Source organism: Alligator mississippiensis, chromosome 1, assembly GCF_030867095.1.
Source record: "Alligator mississippiensis isolate rAllMis1 chromosome 1, rAllMis1, whole genome shotgun sequence".
Lineage (NCBI taxonomy): Eukaryota > Metazoa > Chordata > Crocodylia > Alligatoridae > Alligator > Alligator mississippiensis.
Window position 1 is genome coordinate 119,907,241 of NC_081824.1, and position 23,141 is coordinate 119,930,381.

The 23,141-nt window shown below is 49.6% G+C and overlaps 1 protein-coding gene across 4 annotated transcripts in view; it reads left to right on the plus strand.

Moving 5' to 3' along the window:
- The window catches only part of ARFGEF3 (ARFGEF family member 3), a 152,723-nt gene that overhangs the window by 10,147 nt on the left and 119,435 nt on the right, over nucleotides 1-23,141 (plus strand). For all 4 annotated transcript variants that reach the window (XM_059713482.1, XM_059713486.1, XM_059713484.1 and 1 more), the window contains exon 3: nucleotides 21,614-21,695. In XM_059713482.1, the coding sequence (XP_059569465.1) occupies nucleotides 21,614-21,695 (82 nt within the window). The remainder of the gene's footprint in view (nucleotides 1-21,613; nucleotides 21,696-23,141) is intronic.

Sequence of the window (23,141 nt, forward strand, 5' to 3'; positions counted from 1 at the left end):
GGGAACTATGGCAGATTTTGGGGTGGCTGCAACCCTTGCTCCAGAATCGCATTCCCAGCACTGCCGCTGCCTTCCCCAAGCGTAACCCTGGCCCAGCCCCCTGCCAGGAAGAGGCCGGTGGAGCCCCAGCCTGCAGCAGCAGTCCCCCCTACCCCACATGCAGATCCAGGGGCACACGTCTCCCTAACCTCCCGGGATGCACGTAGCAGCGGGAGCCGCAGCCCCCCGGACAAGCTGCTTACAGCTCTGTCCTGTGCCCTACCCAGCTGTGCAGCACCTGCCCCTGACTCAGCCCCACTCCCTCCCACCCTCACTGCAGGGGCCTTGATCTGCCCTACCTTCTCTTCCCCCCCCCACCCCTTTCCCTCAACAGACTTACCAGCCAGACCTGGCTGCTCTCCGCACTGCTGGGCTGCACTCCTGGCTACGCTGCGGCTGCATGCATGCACGGAGCATTTATCAGCCGCATTATTGGCCAAAAAAAGCCAATTGCCGATACTGTCAATTATCCTTATACTAGCCAATTATTCGTCAAGAATGATTGGGGGGGGGGGAGTGGGCAGGGACAGAGCCCCATGACCCCCCCCCCCCCCCGTCCAGGCCCACTCCCCACTTCCCTCCTGCTGCTTGAGGTCCAGGCCTGGTCCCTGCCTCCCCGCTGCAGCAGCGGGGGGAGGGGAGGAGCAGGCCCAAGCCCAATGCAGGGGAGGACCGGGCTCAAGAGTCGGAAGAAGCCAATCCGCAGCAGGGGTTGGGGGGGCAGCAGTCCCGGACCGACCAGGCAGCGGTGGGGGAACAAGAGGAGCGGCCTTGGGGCCAACGCAGGGAAGGAGGCCCACTCCTCCCCTTCCCCCGCCACTGCCATGTTGGGCCAGGCCCGCTGCTCCTGTACCCCCGCACCTCTGCCACCAACTCCAAGGAGCGGGGGGCAAGGTGAAGCCAGCTCCAGTGGCCTTGCCCCCCCCCTCCCCCAATCGTCACCACATGCAGGGAGTAAGACGGGAGAGGCGAGGCCAATGCTACTGGCCGCCCACCCCCCCACTCTGTCCCCTGCGTCCCCCACCATCATGGCAGCAGGCTGCCACCTGTCCAAATGCTTCTTCATGCTCTGATTGGTTGTTTGTCAGTCAATCAGAGCATGAATGAAGCATTACGAGCAGACCGATTAAGGCTTTTATAATATTAGAATTGGTGCTGATTCAATATGGGACCAATGTATTAGTGCACCTCTAATGATTGAGATTTGACTACATTTTAAACAGGCAGCTGCAGCTAGACAGCTCGTGCCCTGCTCCAACTCCTGCTCCTGGCCACCTTCCATCCACTTGGCCACCTGCAGGTGGCTGCTCATCACACAGGACGAGTGGGTGAAAGGTGGCCTGGAGCTGGAGGCAGAGCCCTGCATGCTGGGGCAGGAGCCACTCAGCTGCAGCTTCCCTCCTGCCTGGCTGGGCATCTGTTGTGCGGCCTGCATCCCCATGGCTTCCCTGCACTGCCTGCTGCCCGGAGCAGCCCAGCAAGGGCCGGAGGAGAAGGAGCCACCGGAGGTGGGAGAGGCCAAGCAGTCCCTGGGTGGTTGTGGCAGCAGCCCTGCCAGGAAGCCGTGCTTGCTGGTAGGGCAGAGGCAGGTGGAAGTGTGGTGTGGACTGCCCCAGGTAGAAGCAGGTGGGACTTGGCCCTCGGAAGAGCACCGTGTGGGCAGTCATGGGCTGGATGAGGTGGGGGCAGACTGTACCTGTGCTGCCCATGCAAGCTCCTCTGCATGTGCCCCCCTTCACTTCCTCAGCCCACCCCCAGCCAGTTCCCAGGACCTAGCACGTGGACAGTCGCCCCACACACATGTGCAGACCCCTTTCCCCCACACACACACCTACACTCTGCACACCCTCCCACACACAATATACAAAAGTAAGACTTTATTTTGTGCTATTATGCAATTGTCTCTATATACACTGCTCAAAAAACAAAATCAAGACTAAGATTAGTTTTTTAAATAAAATTTAAATCTGTTATAGTAGATGCTTGATTTTTTTAAATATAAGATTTGTTTCCTATCTCTAGTTTGTTAAAATGATATCTGCTGAAAAATGTTGTGTGTGTGGCCCTTGACAGCTCGCCAAAACTCGTTAAGCAGCCTTCCAACTGACATAATTGCCTACCCCGATATAACCACTCCTCACCATGTGAGAGCCTGAGAGCATTTCAGAATGCTTTTTAAGACTTCCTACAATCACAGGTTGAATTCAAAGTTGCTTTTGTTCATGGGTATTCTGCATGTGTTTTGGAGCCACTGCAGCAATGGCAAAAATTGATGGGCCTCTGAGTGCATCCAGTATAGCAATAAAACAGGGATAAAATGTTTTGCTTTGCCACAACCACTATGGCATTAAATGCCTTCCTCCTCAACCTGACTGCTGAATATGTGAATCATGGTGCTCAGCCATTACACAGTTGCTATCCAACTTTAAATCAAAGCAGGGGATTGATGGGGAGGAATCCATCCAAGTAGAGCTCTAAACAGCAGCGTTGAACTCCTGATGAGTAATGCCTAGGGGTGTTGTACCAGTTAGCAGACTAGATCTGCACTCCCTGATATAAGTGTGGGGCCCACTCGGCATATGCAGACTGTCCATTTTATTTTTACAAAGAATCTTCCAGCGGTAACTTGGGGAAGTGTTGTCTGTACACCTCACATAGACTACTTTTCTGAAGTGCATTGTTTCAGAGCAACGCCTCCAATCTGAATTGATGTAATTGTAATATTAAATCTGAAGATGGATGATGACAATGTATGAATGACCACTGATTTTTCTTCCCTCCCCCCCCCGCCACCCCCCCTCAATTTACCAAAGGTGTAACAGAATAGGAAGAAGAAAAGGGCAGAATAGAGTTGGGAACTGCCTTGGGAAGGAATTATAGAGTGAACAAAAAATGTAAGTGTAAGGCAGTGATAATAATGTGAATGTAATTATGCCTTCTAATGGTTGTTACGAGAAATTATAAGTAGTAACTACAAACCAAGTAAAAGGCCATTGAGTTAGATAACTTAATTACATACAAGAGTACTTAGTTTGACTGCCCTTCACTTGCTCTGTAGCTGTTTCTCATAATTTCTCTTTGTTCCACAGGTTTACTGACTTATTCCACTTCATTTAACTATTTTCTTTTAGTAGTTAAATAAATGTCATTGTTTTATCCGGCATTTAGCTTTAGACCTTATCTCTTTCTTTCCCAAACCTGGGGAATGGCACATTAAGCCCAAAAGCTTGTCCAAAGTATTTCCCAGCTATGTATTTGGTTCAATAAAAGATATTGCTAAAAAATTCCCATGCTACTTGTATATTCTCTGGACATTCGTGGCTATGACAATGCTCCAATCCAAGTCTGTCCTTTCTTAACGCTCAAACAGCCTCGCAGCTTTTAACAGAATGTGGACAAGTGAGCTACTCTTCAGGATCAGAAAAAGATGGTGGCATAACCCTTGGTAGCCTTTGAGGGCAGGGAGAAAGAGGATATATCTTGTTGGTGCTAAGGCAGTAGGCCTTGGAAGATCCACGTTTGTTTATGGGCTTTCAACAGACTTTGGGTGATGGTGTACAGTACATCACTAATGTTCCAGCTATGGAAAGGGATAACAGATTGCCTTACCTACCAGAGGCTATGTGTAATTGTATACATACGATAAAAGTACAGCAAAAAAAATTTTGTTATTGTCATAGTCCTTTTCCTAATATACAGAAAACACATTACATGTTTGGTTTCTTTTAATTGTTGTTTACTCTCTCAAAAGAGATTAATAACTGATTATATTTATGGCCGGCCAGTGTAAATGCACAATTCACTACAAACTGCGTGTTCTTTGAGAGCTGTTTATTTTAAAAGGAAACTCTCAGACCTGAGACTCAAAATTGACCTAAGACTCAAAATTGTTTGCATTGGTGCAAAAGCTGCATGCATTCCAAAAACCCAAAGCTAATCTCTTAAGCCAAGTTGCTAATAACTGGAAATACTAGTACTCCTCGGCGGCTCTTTATGTCCTTGTAGAGTTCTTTTGATTGTATAACCCCGGGAGTGCGTAGATCAGTAATTTTTTTTTTTTTTCTTTTTTTCCCAGCTAGGGTGCAAGGCACCCAGGCATGCCATGAGGTGTGAGGAGATAAGCAGATAAAAGCAGGATGGAGTTCAGTTCCTACCTGGCTGTTTTTCTGACGCCTGCTTCCTGGCCCCTCTGCAAGGAGACAAGCACTGTAATAAATGCATACATTCTGTGAAATAGGATGTTATGGGGGGGGTGTCTTAAGTCTACAAAGGTTGGGAACTAGTGGCTCAGTTGGTGAACACATCAGCCAGAACAGGGGTGATCAACCTGCAGCATGGGCAGCTTCTGTGGCTGCATACAGACGTTCAGGGAGGTTAGATCACTTTAAAAATAACTACCCAATCTAAGGTAAGTCAGGATTGGGGGAATGGGAGGAACAGGGGGCAAGCAGGCTTTGGGCGGATCTGCAGGGGGATCGGGGGGAGGGGGCAGCGGAGTCCGCAGGTGGGTTTCTGGGATCTGGGAAGCTTTTGTGGGATCAGGGGTCTTGTGGGGTCCACAGAGGGTTTGAGGGGTATGGGGAGGCTTTCTCTTTCTCCCACCCCCATGGGACAAGGGGTATTTTTAGCCCCCCCCCCCCCCAACATACCCCACCCTCAGACAAATAACCTTCACCTTAGTGAATATACCCTAGAATCCCTCCCACCCCTCCCTACACCCTGACTTACTTCCTCAGCTCCTGGCATCATTGAACACTGATAAAACTGGCACTGGTTGCGTCTTGCAGGATACGGGGGGGAGAGGGGCTGGCTGGTCCATGGGGATGGGAGTTGTCTAGGTGAAGGGGCTGGGGGGATAAAAATAATTTGCTGCCAGGGAAGGGGTAGGAAAAGCACAGCCCCAGGGCTAGAGCTAGTGGCTAGGCTTTCCCAGCCTTGGGGTCACACTGGGAACTGTACAGAAGTTCATTTAAGATGGGTTTTGCCAGACCCCAGCTAGGTTAGACTACCTCAGGGATACTCTTAACTTAGATCAGGTCAACCATTTTTAGAGTGATCTAACTGTCCTGAACTTCTGTACAGTTTGCACATAGATCCACTTAACTAGAGTAAGATCCTCACATGGGTGAACTAAGTTGGATTGGGTGGCCATTTTTAATGTGATCTAACCTCCAAGAATGTCTGTACGCAGCCTAAGTGTAGTGCATATCAGATGGGGGCAGGTCAGACAGCGCAGAGCAGCAGGTCAAGCAGGGGAAGGGGGTTGGAGTGATGCTTGGGGAAGATGTGGACTCATTTGTGGCATGCATGTTTGCCAGCAAGGTTGGCCCCCACTAAGCTAAAAGAACCCTGTGTTCACATATAGCTAAAAGAAGAAACCTAGTGGAGAAGATGTATAATTTACATTTGTTATGAGTCCAGAATATGTGTTCTTACTCGTAATACATGCCTTAGGTTTGAAAAATGTTTTTGTTATGCAGGAAGCAAGGTTTGTTTCAGCAGCAGCTTTTTCTGGCGCCCCTCACTCCCCACCCTGGTCCTGCCAGTGCTCCTCATTCCCCCCCCATCCCCTCCAGCCCAGAAGGGGCTCCCAGCTGCCAGGGCTACAGGGCCAGGGACCCGGGTCCGCATTCCCTTGCACCCCTGCAGCAGCACACGAGCCCTGACTGCTACCCATGGGAGGCAGCAGCTGCTGCAGTGGTGCAGTGTGTGTAGCTGGGCTCTGCCCAACCCCCTTGGGTGGCATGGCTGGAACAGGACCCATTGGGGGGGCAGGCTGCCCGCTGTGGGCTCAGGGCTCCCCACCCTGCTGCCTTCCCCACAGGGCCTCTGTGGCCCAGTGGGTGAGACCCAACGTGGCAGGGCAGAGTGGGGTGGTTCCAAGCTTGGTGCTGCCACCATGAGCCCTGCACTGCCATGGCAAGGCTCCTCCTGCCCATCCAGCAGCAGCAAGGCACAGAGTTGTGCCCATGGCTCCCACTGCTGCAGGGCGGGCAGGAGGCGCCTTGCTATGGCAGCACAGGACTCGCAGCAGTGACACTGAGCTTCCTTGCCCTGATCTGCCTTGTCTTGGTGGGTCTTACCAACTGGGCCACACAGGCCCAGGGGGAGGGCAGCAGGGCAGGGAGCCTGAGTCTGTAGCAGGCAGCCCGCACCCATCCCATGCACAAATTTGGGAGGCATGTACCCCCCCACTTCCCCTCTGGGAGTACACACAGCAGTGAGGAGCCAGCCCTGTCACCCCCTCTGCAACAAGCCCCAGGCCTCAAGCCCTGGGCACTGCTCCAGCTGGATAGCAGCCCCAACCTCAGCCTTGCCCAACTCCCTCCCTCACTGTGGGGGCCTAAATCCCTCCCCACCCTGACTTGTGTGCGGGGAGCTGTTCTCCAGGCTGCCTGGCAGCCATGTACATGTGTACGTGTGCACATACATATGGTACATGTCTGACTACCCTCCCCCTCCTTTCCCCAGCCCCTGATTTAGGCAGCAGATAAGAGAGGGAGGGAAGGTGAGCTTCACTAAATCCCTGGTTTCTAGTCGTGCTGAAACAGCCACAGTGATGAGCCCCTGACACCTAACCTGGTTCATGGTGATGGGTGGTTCAGCCCACAAGAAGCTCTCTGGACTGGGTGACCCATCTCCACAGGCCAGATTCAGCCCATGGGCCACATGTTTGACACTCCTGACTTAAATAAATTACCAGGTAGAAAATGACTTTTAACTCTTACTACATACATTCGTAGTCATTTAAACAAAGGGAAAAAGTCACAAACCTGTGGAGTAAAAATTAGCTGTCAGAAGTAGCTACAAAATAAGTAAAGGGCAATTTACCCAGATTAAACTAATTATATAAAAGAATAAGATCATTCAGAGGCAAGTAGGTCGTTATCTGTGGAGTACAGAGAGGTTAGTGGAGTGAGTCAGTAAATTGTAATAAGCCATAAAACCATTGTCTATGGTAGCTGGTAGTTTTTAATGAGCTTTCATTGGATTTATTAATTTTTGTTCATAGGCCTGTCTTTTGAGGGTATTTTATAGGGTTCTCTTGAGTACAAAAAACTGTAAGGTCACAGATGAAGTGGTCATTCTTTGAAAAGTATTCTCCCATTGGTGTTTGGGTTTTTGTCTTCTATCCTTGTTCTGTGAGAGTTCATTCTGGTGGCTTGGTTTCACCCATAGTTTCCATGTATTGGTTCATTGGATGAAATCTTTTACATTCTGTCATTGGATCCATGGATCCTGATGGTTTCATTGTGTGGTGTATTTTCTTGTTGCAGTGATGGTGGTGATGTGCAATTTTTCAGGCAGGGTCTTGTTCTACTTGGTTTTGATCAGTGGAAATCCTTCTGATAATGACTTGGGTAAGGTGAGGAAGTTGTTTGAAGGGGAAGAAGTGGTTGGTAGTAGATTGGGAATGTCTCTCTCAATCTCTCCTTTTGGGAATAGGAATGTTATTTTGATCTTTCTAATAATAATAGGCTTCATCATGGGATGGGATACGACTGTCAAGGGTGAGAAGTTGGTAGGTGGCTTGTTTTCTGTATTGTAGTAGGTGTTGCAGGATATTTTGGTAGGTCATTTAAAGATGTGGTCTATTTCTCTTCTGGAGTGTCGTTGCTGAGTAGAATCAGTTTTTAAGTTTGTGAGGTGGACGTCACAACTATTCTCAGAGCAGATGTGATCTCTTGAGTGCATGGCTACATATGCTCTCCTGTGTCCTTCTCTCAGTGCATAGTCTTCTGTGTATTTGGGATGATTACTAATTCTGTGGGAGTAAATGTGATGATCTGTGCTACTTTTCCTGTCCTGTGAAATTTTTTAGAGATTTCCAAAAAAAAAAATAAATCTTTCCAAATCAGGAGTAACCCGACACCTCTTCAGGAGTTTCTCCCTCCCCCCCTGCCCCCCCCCCAACAAAATAAAATCAAATAACCTTAAGTCTTGTGATTAAGGTGCTCACCTGGGATATGAAAGACTGTCAGGCAGAAAGAGGCTTGATCCTATCCAATGTGAGTACCTCAACCACTGAGCTATAAGCTATCTTGACATCGTGGCAGTTTTTTGGTGGGGAGGGGCTGATCAGCTTGCCTTTCCTTGATGTTTCTGTGCCCATCCTGGACTTGAAAAACTATTTCTGAAAATTTTCTTTTAATTGTAACATTTTTGGGGGGGCGGAGGGGATTAATTGGAAAATTCAGTTCAAAACCAATCTAGATGTCTACAATATGGAAAAAAGAAACTTGCTATGGGAGTAATTCAAATGAGAAGCTGAACTTTTTCCATTGATATAGGTCAAGGGTTCTTGACCTTTTTAGAATCAGAGGTATGGGGTTACTCCAGCGTATGGATGAGCTCATGCTGACCCTGACTCTGATATGCCACAGATTGCCCACCCCTGTTTTTTTTCATGTCAGAAGGAACCTATGGAAGAATTCTGTAAACCTTGTCCCATATTTGTATTCTTCCTCAGTCTCTTAAATTTTGAAGAAATGCTGTAGGTGCTTAGTGGCTGAAAATAAAATTGAAAATAACTGTGTAAAGGAAATTGATTTTACCTGTAATGAACACTGGAATTTGTATGCGTCATCAGATTCTTGTAGAGTATACGATAGTTAGCTAGACTCGCACAGGATGCCTGTAGGATGAAGAATAAAGCTGTTGGGATGAAGGTTTTAGGAAAAAAAATTAGATATTAAAACAAGGTTCATGCTCAGCCTCTGGAGGCTAAAAACATCCTGGGTATTTCTCTTTGGTCTTGTCAGTTCCAATGCTGTGGCGTGCAAGTGTGTGTTTGCTCTTCCTCTTCTTTTCTTTGTATTCTTTGCCTCTTGAGCAAAAGTACATTTTGTGCTTATGTTCTTTTATCTTAAGAGCAGTGTTGAGCTGCTTTCTGGGAACTTTGAGCCTGTATTGAAATGGCAGTGTTATTGAAGGGGATAGTAAAAAAGCTTAATAACCATAGAAGCTATCTCCAGATGGGTGGCAGTTTGAGTTATTTAATTATGATAGTTGACATGAATTCTTTGGTCTCTGTGGCTTTGGTCTTGTAATGATAGGTTATGTAGTTTATTCACGCCTGCCTTTCTTGTAAGCACAGTTATACTTCTGGTATTGTGATACCAATTCAGATTCTGATGGAAGATGTGTGACATCTTGGATGTATGTCTGTGTGTCTGCTTTATTTTCAGATTTTAAGTAGGCTTATGGCAGAGGGCAGAGGTTCAGCTTGGATAGCTGTGGAAGGCCTGAGGTGATAAACTTCCTTTTCTGACTTCTATTTCCTTCTTGTAAACAATTGCTGTGCTCTGTCTCAGAGGCATCCCCATATCAGTGGTAGTAAAGTTACCTGTGCATGTGTATAGCTATTAAAACAAAAGGGTTGAGGGGGAGGAGGAGATGTATGAATAGAGTGGCCATATATCCCAGTTTGGCCTGGACAGGCCCAGATTTCCTAGGCAGCCCTGGCTGGCTGGCTAAAATTGAAGCAAAAGTCCCAGATTGATGGTGCCACCCTGCCTGCACATACCCAGCCCAGCTCCTCCTACATGGCACCTGGAGGCTTGGGGGGGGGTAGGGGGGGGAGGCTGGACTAAGTACTGCCCTTCCTGCCTTGGACAGGGATCAGCCATGGCAGGACAGACCAGGAAAGGGTTCTGGGGCTCAGGCATCTGCGCAGGGCAAGCTGGGATGGCTGCTTTCTGCTGGTAGCCTTGTGCTCTGCTTGTGCCGAAACAGGCTATGTATGGCAACTCTTGGCAGCTGCCAATGATGGTGGGGAGGCGCCGTATAGCTGCGCAGTGCAGGCTGGCGGTGTCCTGGGACATGGGTGCTGCTCCCAGGCAGGTTGAGCCTCTGCTCAGGGGTGATAAAGTCTGGCTGCAGGCCTCCATGCTGTCCTGCCCTGCCACATGGTTGAGGGGGGTGTGCGTGCATGCTTGTTGCCCTCGTCCCAGATTTCCTTCAAAAATAATATTGTCACCCTGTGTATGAAGCTAGAGAGCAGGGAAAATTCTCCAAGAGACCCTTAGAGAGACAGTCAAGAGGACTAGGAGAGTCATGGGCGGGCCAAGGAAAGTGAAATCCCATGGGGATGAGGACAATCCCTAATATAAAAGGATGAAAGCGAGAATGATCCTGCAATGTAGGGAGAGAGGAGGTTGCCAGAAAGATGGAATGCAGGGAAAAGAAACCTCAGAGGGAAAGGAGGGTGGTGTGGGGACTGTGGATGGGAAGCAAAGCAATATAGAGTAAGAGAGTTTGTGAAGGTGCTGCTGGTCTTCACCCAAGAAGTTGTTGTTAATGGCAGAACCAGAGTCTGTTAAGACAGCTGACTGTGGCAGAGAAATGTGGCTTTGTGGGAGTTGCTGTTCAATACCCAAGCCAAAATCTCTGTAATGCCAACTCTCGCAAAAAAATTGCAAGGCTCACGATTGCCAAGTCAAACTAAAATCATGATCTTGGGATAGAACCCTCAAATCTCAGTATTTTTTTTCTTCTGGTACATGTAGAGCAGTGCTGTGCTAGTAAGTCAGGGGTCTGGGGGGGACAGATTGAGGCCCCCATGCAATGAGCATGGGCTGGGGTGATTGGGGTGCCAGGGCAGGTCATATGACAGAGCTGCGGAGAAGGAACAATGGTTCCCCGCCACTGCGCACATCCCTGGGGGAGTCATGGGGGGCACATGCCCCTCAGATTTGTGTGTGGTGCAGAGCGTGAGGCTCTGTATCCTGCTGCCTTTGCCCCGGGAACTGTGACTGGCTGTACCGAGCATCCCCTGCCTGCCTGGCAGCATTGCGTGGCTCCCAGGGCAAAGGCAGCAGGGTGCAGAGCCCCAGCCTGCACTAGGCAGTCTGCCTCTGGCCTGTGCACAAATTGGGGGGCACATGCCCCCCATGCCTCCTCCAGGGGTGTGTGCAGGGGCAGGGAGCCACCCACCCCCACGCCTCTGGACAAGTCGCCTGCGGGTTTGTTGCACTATCCACAACCTTACCCATCTGTGTGTGGCTGCCTTTCACTCCCAAGGCACAGCTCCCCCAGGCCTGCTGCTGCCCCTCATTCCTGACCCACAGTGCCATGCATCCTGCCAAGATGTATGGGGACCCCCTTCCCCAGGCTTCAAACTCTCCACATACACACCCACACCTACAGCCCCCCACACCTTCACAAATAACCCCCTCCTCCCCCACACACGCACACTTCAAAAACAGTATCTCATGATTTACATTCCAAATCTTTTGATTTTTAAGAGTTTGTCCAATGTTTTTTGACATGGTGGGGTTGGCAGTACTGAAATCATGAAGCCAGTGACACAACTCCTGCTGGCACCACGGGCCTTCAGGTTTCTTAAGCCTCGAAACTTTGTATGGGACACTTGCCATCATTGTTTTCACTGTATTTTAACATCATTGATATCTTTGTAGGCACATTTCACTTTTCACATTTCGTAAGGGGAGATCATTTTGTAATAATGCAATGTCACACAGGAATATGTTGTTACATATGCTTATGAGGGAAAGATTTTAATAGAATTTTTGAGCTTTTACCTTTGGTCCTCATCATCAAGGACTTCTTAAGCAGTGTCTGCAAAGGCTGTTAAAGCGATAAAGGCTTATTCTTAAGGACAGAAGGATTCATTATAGTCAACTGAATTGAGTGAGTCAGACTATATATCAGCATAAAGAACCTCAGCCTGTATTTTCTGCTTCAATCCCACAACCTCTCCTTGAGCTATAGCATACTTGCCTTTAAAAGGAAGACCTGTGTATTTTTAACTGTAATGCTTTAGTGCCTCTAAGATTCCCTCACCCAGTTTGAGAAAATTAACTTGCAAGATTACTTTTATAACTACCAAGCGTGACAGTTTTATCCAGAGGGTTTGTTTTATCTAGAGCAGGGGTGCTGAGTGCCCAGCCTGCAGAGCCATGCCATCTGGTCCTCAGGGGTTCCCATAGGTCTGAAAATTTGGCAATAGGGGAGCAGTGGCAGCAATTGCTGCTACTTCACTGCCAAATTTCCGGGCATGGAGGGAGCCCCACAGGCCAAGTAGCAAGGTGAATTGGTGCATAGATGTGGCCTGGGGCCTGATCTGGGCACAAAGGGGCTGGTTGAAGGAAGTTTGAGGCTCAATCTTGCAGCATGGGGCCAAGGAGAGGGGCATGAAGCCTCAGGTAGGCAGCTTGGAGCAGCAGGGAGGTGGTGTGAGCAGTGTGAAGCAGAGGGAGGTGGCAAGGAGCTGTGGAAGGCAGCGTGGGCAGTGCAGAGCTGAGGGAAGGGGAGCGGACCCCTCAGGGAGGCAGTGTGGGGCCCGATCTGGTGGCACATGATGGAGTGAGAGGGGGGAGGCATGGGTCCCCATCCTGAAGTGGGCCAAGCAGAGGTGGCACTGGGTCCCCATCCTGGTGTATGGTATCCTACCTGGCCTGTGGATGGGGCCCCATGCCAGTCATCCAACCTGCCATGCCAAGAGGTTGAGCACTGCTGACCTAGAGGGTTTAGCTTTACCTAAATTACTGTAGCTAAAAAGGCCTGTAGGTAATTTGAAAATATATCTATAATCTTAGGTCTGGAAAATTATCTTAACTTTCATGGGATAAAATGTGTCCTTTCAATCCTTGGTGGACTGGGCTTTTTTCTTTCTTTTAAGTATATTTGCTGTGAGTATAGCCAGATTCTTGAACTGACCTTTTGTATTTAGCTTCCCTTCTTGGGCCAAATTCTCTGCCAGTGTAATTTAAACCAGTTGTTTTATGCCCCCTTAAAGGCACAAACTTTTGCTCACCAGTGGCAGAACTCTATTTTCTTAAAAATGCCTGGTTCACCTTAAGACTCGGCCCCTAATGTACAGCTTATCAGAGAATGGCAATAACATTTAATCACTTTTTTTATTGGGCTGTTTCCTTGGCTAGGCTCTGTGTTATACTGGGAAATACAAACTGCATTCAGATATGGCCCAGAGCTTCCCAATTTCACTAGTCCTATGTAATTTGCAGGGAGAGATAATAAAGGAAGATATTTTATTTCTAATGCCTCTCTTCTCCATCCTGTGAAAATGAAGTCTATTATCAGTATTTGTATGAGGGTAACGAATTTTTATTACAGTGACACACGTTGTTTGCATCTGAGGGCACCTTTCTGTATGCTACAGTAGCATCTAAGACTAGCCATGAGATTGTGTGCACAGACACGAACAAGAAAAAACTCAGTTTGTGCCTTCTGCCTATCTTCATAACAGTTTTCATGTGGAGGATGAATTAATGAGCCATTATTCTCTTCTCATTAAAGGCTTTTCCCAGTAGGACAAGGTAGCGGGGTTTTTATGATCTCTTATTTATAATAGTCATCTATCTTTTTCTGACCTTTCAGTGGTCTCTGCTTTGACTGGCCTGTTATTGAGTTCCTTCCCTTTGACAGACCTGGAGGGGAGAAGTGGTCTGAGGAGCCACTCCAAACAGACTATTGGAAAGGGTGTTGTCACCCCGAGTGCTCTGTATAAATGTTTTTTATATTCTAATAACTCATCCACTGTTGCTGTTTGTTTTTAACAACACTCTAGAAAAAGGGTGGACAAGATGGTAGATCCAGCCAGTGGCCGAACTCCATTTCCCAGCAGCCACTGCCCATCTCTGCAGACAGTTTCCATGGAGACCCCGGGAGCAGTGGGGCTGTAACAGCGTGAGGCCTGAGTTTCCATGGAGATTGGTCCCAGCACTACTGGCAGGGCACACAGCTGGGTGGGCTGCTCTGGGGCCAGGATCTTGCGGTGGTGGCAGCTGGGGCAGAGCTGTGCTCTGCTGCCTGCATGCCCCTGCCCGGTCTCCATGGAAACCCTGGTCCTGCATTGTCATGATCCTGCTGTTCCCGGGGTCTCCATCGAAACCAGATGCAGTAATATGGGCACGGGCTGCTGGGGAATGGAGTCCACCACAGTCTCCATCTGACCCGTGGGCTGGACTTTGCCCGCCCCTGCTCTAGAATCTGTCAGGAGTTGGCATGAAGAACCATGAAGACAGGCAACTTGTACTCAAGCTTGCAACCAGAGACTAGGACACAGAGCTCTTAGCTTATATGCCTGATTTCTATCATGAGATTGCTGCATGGCCTTGGCAAATTGTTCATGGTCATGAGCCACTGGTATCAATGGCAGAACTTCCATTGACCTAAATGGGAGAGGGATGGATTTATTGCAACCTGAGAAACATTTTGGGAATTGGGCAGTCCAGATGAATAAGGTGTTTTGCCTCTGATGGAGATTCTCTAGGAGTGCAAGCAGTTGTTTGCTTTTTAACCTGAAATTGTCAAGATCCAGTGTGTATCATCTGTGTTGTTTTTATTTTACACAGTGGACTGGCAGCAAAGCACACTAATTTGCTTGGTGTTTAATCGCTTTTCCCCAGTTTGAAATGGTAACGTCATGGCCAGGAAAGCCGTCATGTTCCACTGCTTCTGCAAGCGCTGCTCTGTTCCCTGCTGCAACATTGCTCTTTCATAACATTATTCTGCAGTGACTCGTGCCAAATCCTACACACCAGTGACTTTGTCTCCCACAGCAACAGCACACCAAGGGAGCGCTCATTAACCTCTCTCTTTTAGCAGTGAAGTGACAGAACGCTGGGAAGCCATGTTGATTTGGGGCATTCACTCTTTTTACCTTTCTTTCCTTCTAATTTTGAGTGGCTTTCAAAATTGAGTGGCTGGTAGATCTGGTTTGAGAATAACATTGCAAGCTTGTGTGTATATATATACACACATATGCAAACAAATAATCGTGTTCCAGTAGTAGGAATTTTTGGGACTTCATATAAGAAACAAAGGTATCATTCATGGTCAAACACATCTTTATGTTGTTTTGCCTTCGTCTAAGGCAGCCTTGCAACATCCTTAGGATTAAAATTACTTCCTTGCTCCGCCTGACCTTTGTTGAAGTTTTCTTGTTCCCTCAGTACTGCCCACCTCAGTCTCTCCCTTTCTTGTAGCTCCCATCTGGTCACATCCAGCTTCCTCCTGACCCCGTTGTGCAAGCCTGTTGCTGCAGGTATTCACTTTTTTTTTTTTTTTTAATATTCCTTTTTACACCAGGGCAAGTGACAATATTTGTGGCTGAGAGATGTTGCCATGTTTAAACCTGATATAGTTGTTTGCTTTTCAATTCTTTTAAGCTTTTTTCCTGCACATCATGTTCTGCTCATTTGAACAAACAGCACTAGATACAGTGAGCGATCCTCAAAGGACTTGAATGAGGGGATATGAGGTGTGGAAGGAAGCTTGAAGTCTCTTGGGGGGCCATGGATGTGGGGCTGGAGGATATAGGGAAGACAAGGAGAAGTGGAAGGGAAGAGGGTTACAAGCACAAGATTCAGCCTTAGTAGCCAGTGCAGATGTGGCAGTCTAAGAGCTAGGTATTATATCATTATTACAAGTATAAAAATCCAAATCCTAAGTACCTCCTCTACAAACTGCCATGCACAGCTGTACCAGTGGGGATCTTGTGCCTAACTTGAAGCAATTGGTATTTTGTTCTTGGGCCAAACTGTTCAAAGCAGGTGAACAGATCTGCATGTGACTCCTGCTTTTTCTAATAAAATAAATGGACTGTTAACGCCAAATTCTGCCCTGAGTTATACCTGGTGTGAACCAGTGAGTCCAGTTTGAAAAAGTGATGGAATTTAATAGTGACCCACCCACTGCGCCTACTGACCCTCTTCACTGTCACCTCCCACCAAGAATTGTTTCTTTCCCTCTTTTTTTCAGTCTTTGCGCAGTTACCTATTCAGCCTTCAGTTTAAACTGGAGATCAGAAGTGAAATCAGAATATTTGGCTAATCAAGCAAAGGTTAGACAGCTGTAGTTGCCTTAACTGTAGCCTGGAGGAACATGCAGAGACTGTAATGAGAACAGAGAATGACACAATAGCGATCTATTGTCTTAGCGAAGGTAATGAGAACAGTGGCTGCTGTAGCATTAATTAGCTTCTGAGTTGCACTCTTTTAAAGCAGGTAGGGAAAGTTCCATTAATTGACACTTCTTGATTGCATCCTCCTGTTTCTTAATTTTTCACTCTGCTTTGGATGATGCATCAAGAATAGTGTGTGTTCTTCATCAATTGCAATATGTAACTGCAGATGGTGGGTATTGTGCTGAAGTGCCCAGTAGCTACATGTGAGCCAAATGGGCTTCAGACAGTTTCCTTTGTAATGAACATCAGCTGGCTCTGTTCCAGTTCTCTTTCTCACTTCTCAGTTAATTTTAATAAAAGAATAAATCAGCCTGATGTTTGCTGTGTCCCTGGTATTAATATGAGTTGTTTGTATTGCTGTAGCATGTTAAGTAGAGCTAGGTACCATACAGAGTGCACAGAATACTTCAGTGAAGATATTTACAGTCTAAATAAATGGAATCCTTCAACACCCAAAATAGCTGCCCTTAAAAAGTTGTGCTTCCCATGTACCTTCCCTGCTAACACCAGGGATTTTGCCATCGTATGCAGATACCAAAAGTGGGCTAACCAGATGATGTGGCCAATATGTGGCTTACCAGTTTGTGGCTTCCTGTGATACTAAAAAATGGACTCAGGATGTTACCTCCCTCTCTCCCATGTGCTGGCAAATAATGGACCACTTTTTAAAAACTTGTGTATTAAATAGAGCTAGCATCACTGCACATCTCTCTGAACTTCTGAAATGTCCTATCTGTCCCAGTATTTGCACACAACCCATGCTCCCAGTGGCTATGTAGATTTCAACCAGGTGATTGTGTACAACCTGGTAGATTCTTTGGATCCCTATTTCTGCATTTGATGCTCAGTTGTCCTGGTGGTTGAGGTCACTTAAATAAGATTTTTAGCAGGTGTTGCATAGCTCATGCTGAGGCAAGTGGAGACAACAGACACTACTAAGTCTATAGTGCACATGCACATTCACGTGCTGCCTGCAGGTCCACACAGTTTCACAGCAGTAGCCGTGTCCAAGGGGACCCCAAGGCATAATCTAGCCCCTCTCCCAATAAGTCTTCCATGCTCGGTACAAAGGAAAACTTTATTGGCTACAAGGAGTAGGTTTGGAATAGGGTACAGGGTAGAGCATTATCAGAGAAATCCCACAGAGCAAACAGGGTGGCTGGGTAGCCTTTTATTATACATCTGAGTTACTGCAAGCTATACATCTAGTTGAATTTCAGGTAGCTTACTCAGGAGTATCATCCAGAGGCAGGTAGAAAATCCCTCTGGAGCAGGGGTGGGATAAATATAGCCTGTGTCCCCTAAAAAATTTAGAAAATTAATATTGATCTGCCCTTGGTTCCTGTCAAAAATAACAGGAACCAAAGGCAGTAGGACCCAGGGGAAGCCTCCCAGGGCAGGCTCCCACAACAGCAGGGCCTGCCCAGCCCCACCACCCCAGCCAAAGCCTCAGCTTCTGGCCTGGGAGCATGTGGCTGCCCTAGCGGTGCTGGAACCTCAGGTAAGGGGGAAGGGAGTGGGTGGTAAGAGCAGGGGAGGACCCCAGGCAGAGAAGGAGCCTGGGGAAAAGTGGCCTGGGGAAAAGCTGAGTGCGGGTGGGGGGGAAAGTAGCCCCTCGCCCTCCCTGTGGCCAGCACCCTGTGCTGCAGCCACTCGCAGCCCACATGTGGCTGCCTGTGCCTGCTCCAAGCAGCCCCACAGGCTGTGAGCAACTGTAGCAGGGAGCACTGGCAACGGGGAGGGGCTGCTTTACCCTGGGCTCCTTCCTGGCGCAGAGGAAAGCAGCCCCTCGCCCGCCCCATGCCCGGCGCCCCATGCTGCAGCTGCTCACAGCCCATGCGGGGCTGTCCGGAGCAAGTGCAGGCAGCCCCAGGTGTGCTGCTAGCGGCTGCAGCACGGGGCAGGCGAGGGGCCACTCCTGCCCTCCTTGGCTGTCGGGGCTGCATGTGGTGACAGCAGCTGTGGCCCCCCCTGCTTGCCACGCCGGGCACTGTTTGCCACTGTCGCCTCTGGGCTGCCCAGCATACGAGCTCCAGGCAGGCAGTAGCAGCCAACACTGCCTGGTGTGGCAAGTGGGGGGTTGGGGGGGGTGCAGCTGCTGCCACCGACAGGTAAGCCTAGAGCCAGCACAGAGCCCAGGCTGGCAGCAGGGTCAGATACAAGCTGGTGCTGAGCACAGGGAAAAGCGGCCCCTCACTTACCCCATGGCCAGTGCCCCGCACTGTAGCTGCTTGCAGCCCGCATGGGGTTGTCTATGCCTGCTCCAGACAGCCCCGTGTGGGCTGCGAGCACCTGCAGCAGGGAATGCCGGCCACAGGGCGGGCGAGGGGCCATTTTTCCCTGCACTCGGCACCAGCTTCTTCCCTGCCGGTGAGCAGGGGGTCAGGGCTGTGCACTGCCCCCCACCTGTACTGCGGGGCTGGGAGGCACTGGGTGTGAGTGGGTGTGGGAGCCAGCAGGAACACAGGGCCCACACCGGTGTCCTGGAGCCAGTGCCAGCAGGGCCCAGAGCAGGGTGGCAGGAGCGCAGGGTCCCAGCTGCCAGGGGCTCTATGGAGCTGGGCCAGCTCCCCGCTCTCCTTGTTGGTGCAGCCCAGCCCAGCTCCACAGACCCTTGCCAGCCTGTGCCCCACTATGGGCCCCACTGGTGCTGGTCCTGGGACATTTGGTTCCAAGATGCTGACCAGGGGGCAGGGCACCTGTCAAGGTATGGGGCTACCCATGCGGCCCTCGACAGCCTGCCAGAACAGGGTAAGTGGCCCTCTGCCCAAAATAATTGCCCGCCCCTGCTCTGGAGGCAGGCAGTTCATTGATTTTCATCATGGCTACTGCCCCTCCTCCTAGTCAGTCTGTAACTTCATATAGACCTTATGACCTCATTTACCTGCTCCAGTGGAGGCCAGCACCTGTTGGGTGCGAGCCAACCAATTTGAAGTGCATCACTGGTTGCCGGGTAGACTGTCAGGGTCTCTAGCCCCCTCCCAGTCAGGTTGGCATTGCTTAGAACAATAGGGAGTTTAAGGGCTTCCCCGGGTATGTGATGCCAGTCACGTAGGCAGAGGGGGCAGAGGAATGACCATGGTAACTAAATTGTCAGGTAGCAGAGTTTTGAAGAGACAGGGATGGTATTCTGTCACAGCCTGTTCCAGCTTCAAAAGCTTTCAGACCATTGTTTCCAGTGTAATTTAAATTTTTGACATGGGTGAGGTACCAACCCTCCTCGCTACCCCCATTTCCGAGGACTAGACCAGAGCCCCTTTAGCCAACTTTTCACAGTGCCCTAGAGACCTTTGTGGCACTTTAACAAAGTAGCAAACATTATTAGATGCACTGTAACTGGTATCTAGGCAACATTGAATCTTGAGCAAAGCATTTACTGAACGGCCCTTCATCATTATATCACTGAAATGTGTGTAGGCCAGGGGTGGGCAAAATATGGCCCACCAAGCACTTTCATCCAGCCCACGGGACTCCCCCTCCTCACCCCCCAAACAAATTGTGCCCTACCCAACCCTTCTGCCCACAAGGTTGGGAACGAGGCACCCACGTGTACACACAGCCTCCAAAACATACCTTATTGCCTTACTCCCACTCTTGTGGGCTGAAGGGTCTGGCCGGCCAGTGTACAGTTTCCATGCAGGGCTGCTGCAGCTCCTGAGACCTGCTCATTTACCCAGTCTCCTGATGGCTCTGGGCAGCAGGTAGGGAAGCAGTGGGGTTTGGGGGAAGGAGCCCAGAGCATGGGACTTGGGCTTGTACCTTCCCTGCCGGGGCTGTACAGCACCAGAGAGAAGCTTCAGGCTCTGGAGCCAACCGTCTTCCCTGCGTGGGGCTTCCCTCCCATGCAGCGCAGCCCCTGTGGGGAAGGTAGCTAGCTCCAGCACTTGAGACTTCTCGCTGGTGCTGCACAGCCGTGGCGGGGAAGACACCTGGCTCCAGCATGTGGAGCTTTCCTTCCTGCTCTGCAAGTGCAGGGGCTGCACATGAGTGGCAGGGAATGCAAGTGATACAGGCAGCCATGTGGAAGCTGTGCCTCTTGCTGTGGTGTGCAGCACTGGCTGGAGCTGCAGTCCACTGGGCACCTGTGCCCTGATTTTCCTGCCTGCTGCTGCACCATGGGGTTAGTGTGGAGGGGTCCTCACAGCCACCCAACCCCCCACACATCCATACACCCCACCGTATACAAGCACCACACATACCCCCACACACCACACATACCACATGCAGACACCCTCCCCCACAACATACAGAACTAAGGTTTTATTTTTGAGTTATTATGCAATCATCTCTATATAGACTATGCAAACACAAACCATGACAAAAAATTGTTTTGTAATAAAATTAAATTATGTGATAGGTGTTTGTGGAGGGTGAAGATGGCTGGGGGTGTGTGTGGGGGGCTGGGTGCATGTGTGTGGGTAGTAGTGAGCAGGGCTCCCCCCAGAGACCTGTGGGGCTGTGGGGAGGGGCGTGGGTGGTGTGGTGTTTGTGGTGTGTGATTTGTGTGTCGGGGAGAGTGTCATTGTGGGGTTTATGGGGGAGGGTGTGTGGGTATGATGGAGTGTGCATGGGAGCCCCCTGCACACACCCCCACAGCTGGTCAGTTCCCACCCGCAACAGCCTGTGCACCCTGAGACACCTCCCTGCCCCTGCCAGCAGTGCACAGCCCCAGTGCTACCCGTGCCTGCTCTGGACTGACCCCAGTAGGAGCAGATCAGCCAAATGCACACATAGCCCTGACCCGGCCCCTGCGCCTGCTCTGTACTGCTTGTCCATGGCATGTTCTGCTAACCCCTGGGTATGCAGCGGGGCTGGGACAGCTGTACACTGGACTGCCTTTCTAGGAAGCTACTGGCCCCAGTCCCGCAGTACTGGCAGGGACCTGTGTGTAGCCCCTACCTGCCCTGTACCTGCTGCAGACTTGCCTGCTTACGCTGAACAGGTACAGCAACAGCAGTGCTGACAGAGCCAAAGTGTGCTCAGCATGGGTGAAAAGTGGCCTCTCCCCATCAACTCTGTCCAGCATTTTCTGCAGCAGCCATGCGGAGCCTGTGCTGGGTTGCCCTGCCTCACCGCTGCCTCCAGGCTGCCCTACAGGAGAGCAGGAGCAGAGCAGAAGAGCTAAAAGACGTGGGGCAGGTTGGGGCTGGTCCCGACCCTGGCCTGAAGCGGTGTGGGGGAGATTGGGTCGGAGCCAGGCCCGCTCCCTAAGCAGTGGAGGAAGGTGGGGAATGGCCCAGGCCCCAGGCGGAAGCGGCAATGGGTGACGGGGAATGGCCCAGGCCCTGGTCCGAAGCAGCAGAGGGGAAACAGCCCCAGCCCGTGGTGGGCAAAACTAAGCTGTTTTAAGGAACAGATGCTTCAGAAAGTGGGTTTGTAACCTGGTTTTTTTTCTGGAAAAGTGCTCTTTTTGAATGAGAACTTCAGAGAAATTCAGTTGATTTTTTTTTTTTTTTTTTTTTTTTTAAATAGGGGTGGGGGGAAATTCCATTGTCTTCATTGCTGTTTAATTTTTTTATTATTATTTTGCATTTGATTCTGTTTTTATGCTAGGAACATACAAATGGTTGTACTCTTCTTGAATGCTAATTTCTCAGCACTATTTTCCTCTTTATTTTGTAGGGAAAAATGCCTCCTTCCACTCCAGCTTGCTTTGGAATCAAAGAACGTGAAGTTAGCCCAACATGCCCTAGCAGGGATGCAGGTATGACTTAAAACTTAGATAAAATTTGATTTGCTGTCTTACCACATGTGTAAAATGATAACTCCTGTGGTGTTTAATTTCTGAGGTGTGGGTGGAATGTACTGTAAACACAGCTTCCAAGTTGAGTACTGATCTATAGGGCTGTATGAAGCTTTGGTTGCCGATTCAGTTTGCAGGAGATTTGGCCCGATTTGGCAACCGAATCTCCGAATCAAATCGGAAGCCTCTGATTCAGTTCAGAGAGATTTGATGATTCGGCCATAGACACAGCTGGGAGTGTCCCATGGGAGCACGGGGGGGGGGGAGGGGGGGTCCCCCACACGCTTAGTGGCAGACCCTGAACTGGACCAGAAGTACTTCTGGTCCAGTTCCAGGTCCGTCGCAGAGTGCGTGGGGGACCCCCCCCCCCCTTCCTCCTGGCTCAGTGACTGGTGCCTCCTGGGGGTTCACCCGGGGTCCCCCCGTGGCCAACTGCTGTGCTGGGGAGATGTGGGGGGGGGGCGGTCCCTGCATGCTCAGCAGCAGACCTGGAAGTAGACTGGAAATACTTCCAATCCAATCCTGGGTCCACGGCGGATTGCGCAGCAGGCCCCCCCCCCCCCCCCCCCCACACACACACACACACACTCCCACTCCTGTGGGACACTCCAGCCGCCCTACCATCTCAGCGTTACGAGCCACGCCTGGTACCTCAAGGTATGTAGAAAAAACTTATAAAGCTGTGTCTGTGGCTGAATCGTTGATTCTCTGAATCGGCATCGAATCTTCAGATTCAGCCAAATTGAATTGAATTGGGAGAGTGATCTGAATCAGTTAATCGAATCACTGTCCCCCGAATTGGACCAATTCTGAATACTGCCTGCTTCACAGACCCCTACTGTTCTGGTGATGTACGCACTGCTGCAGAGGTATTCTGGAGCTAACATGACTCTACTGATTTGTGTGGGAGCTGTCCTCTCTCCTAGTAAATAGAAGCGCCTGCTTTGCACTCTAGCCAGTGACTAAAAACCTGTGCTGATGGAGTCCCCTATTCCTTTCTGATCATCTCAAATAATTGTGGCACTTCAGAAGCTGAAAGAGTAAATATAGCAACAAATACTGAAGACTGTTCTACAAATTTGCATCGTAGAAGCATAGAAAATTAGGGTCAAAGGGACCTCATGAGGTCATTTAGTCCAGCCCCCTGCTTAAACAGGACCATCCCCAATTAGATCATCTCAGCCAAGGCCTTGTCTGGCTGGGCCTTAACCTACAAGGATGGAGACTCCACTACTTCTCTGGGTGTTTTACTACCTTCCTAGTGAGAGAATTTTTCTTAATATCTAACCTAAACTTCCCTTGCTGGCAACTTGAGACTCTTGCTCCTTATTCTGTCATCTGCCACCACTAAGAACAGTTCAGCTCCATCTTCTTTGGACCCCCCTTGAGTTAGTTGAAGGCTGCTAT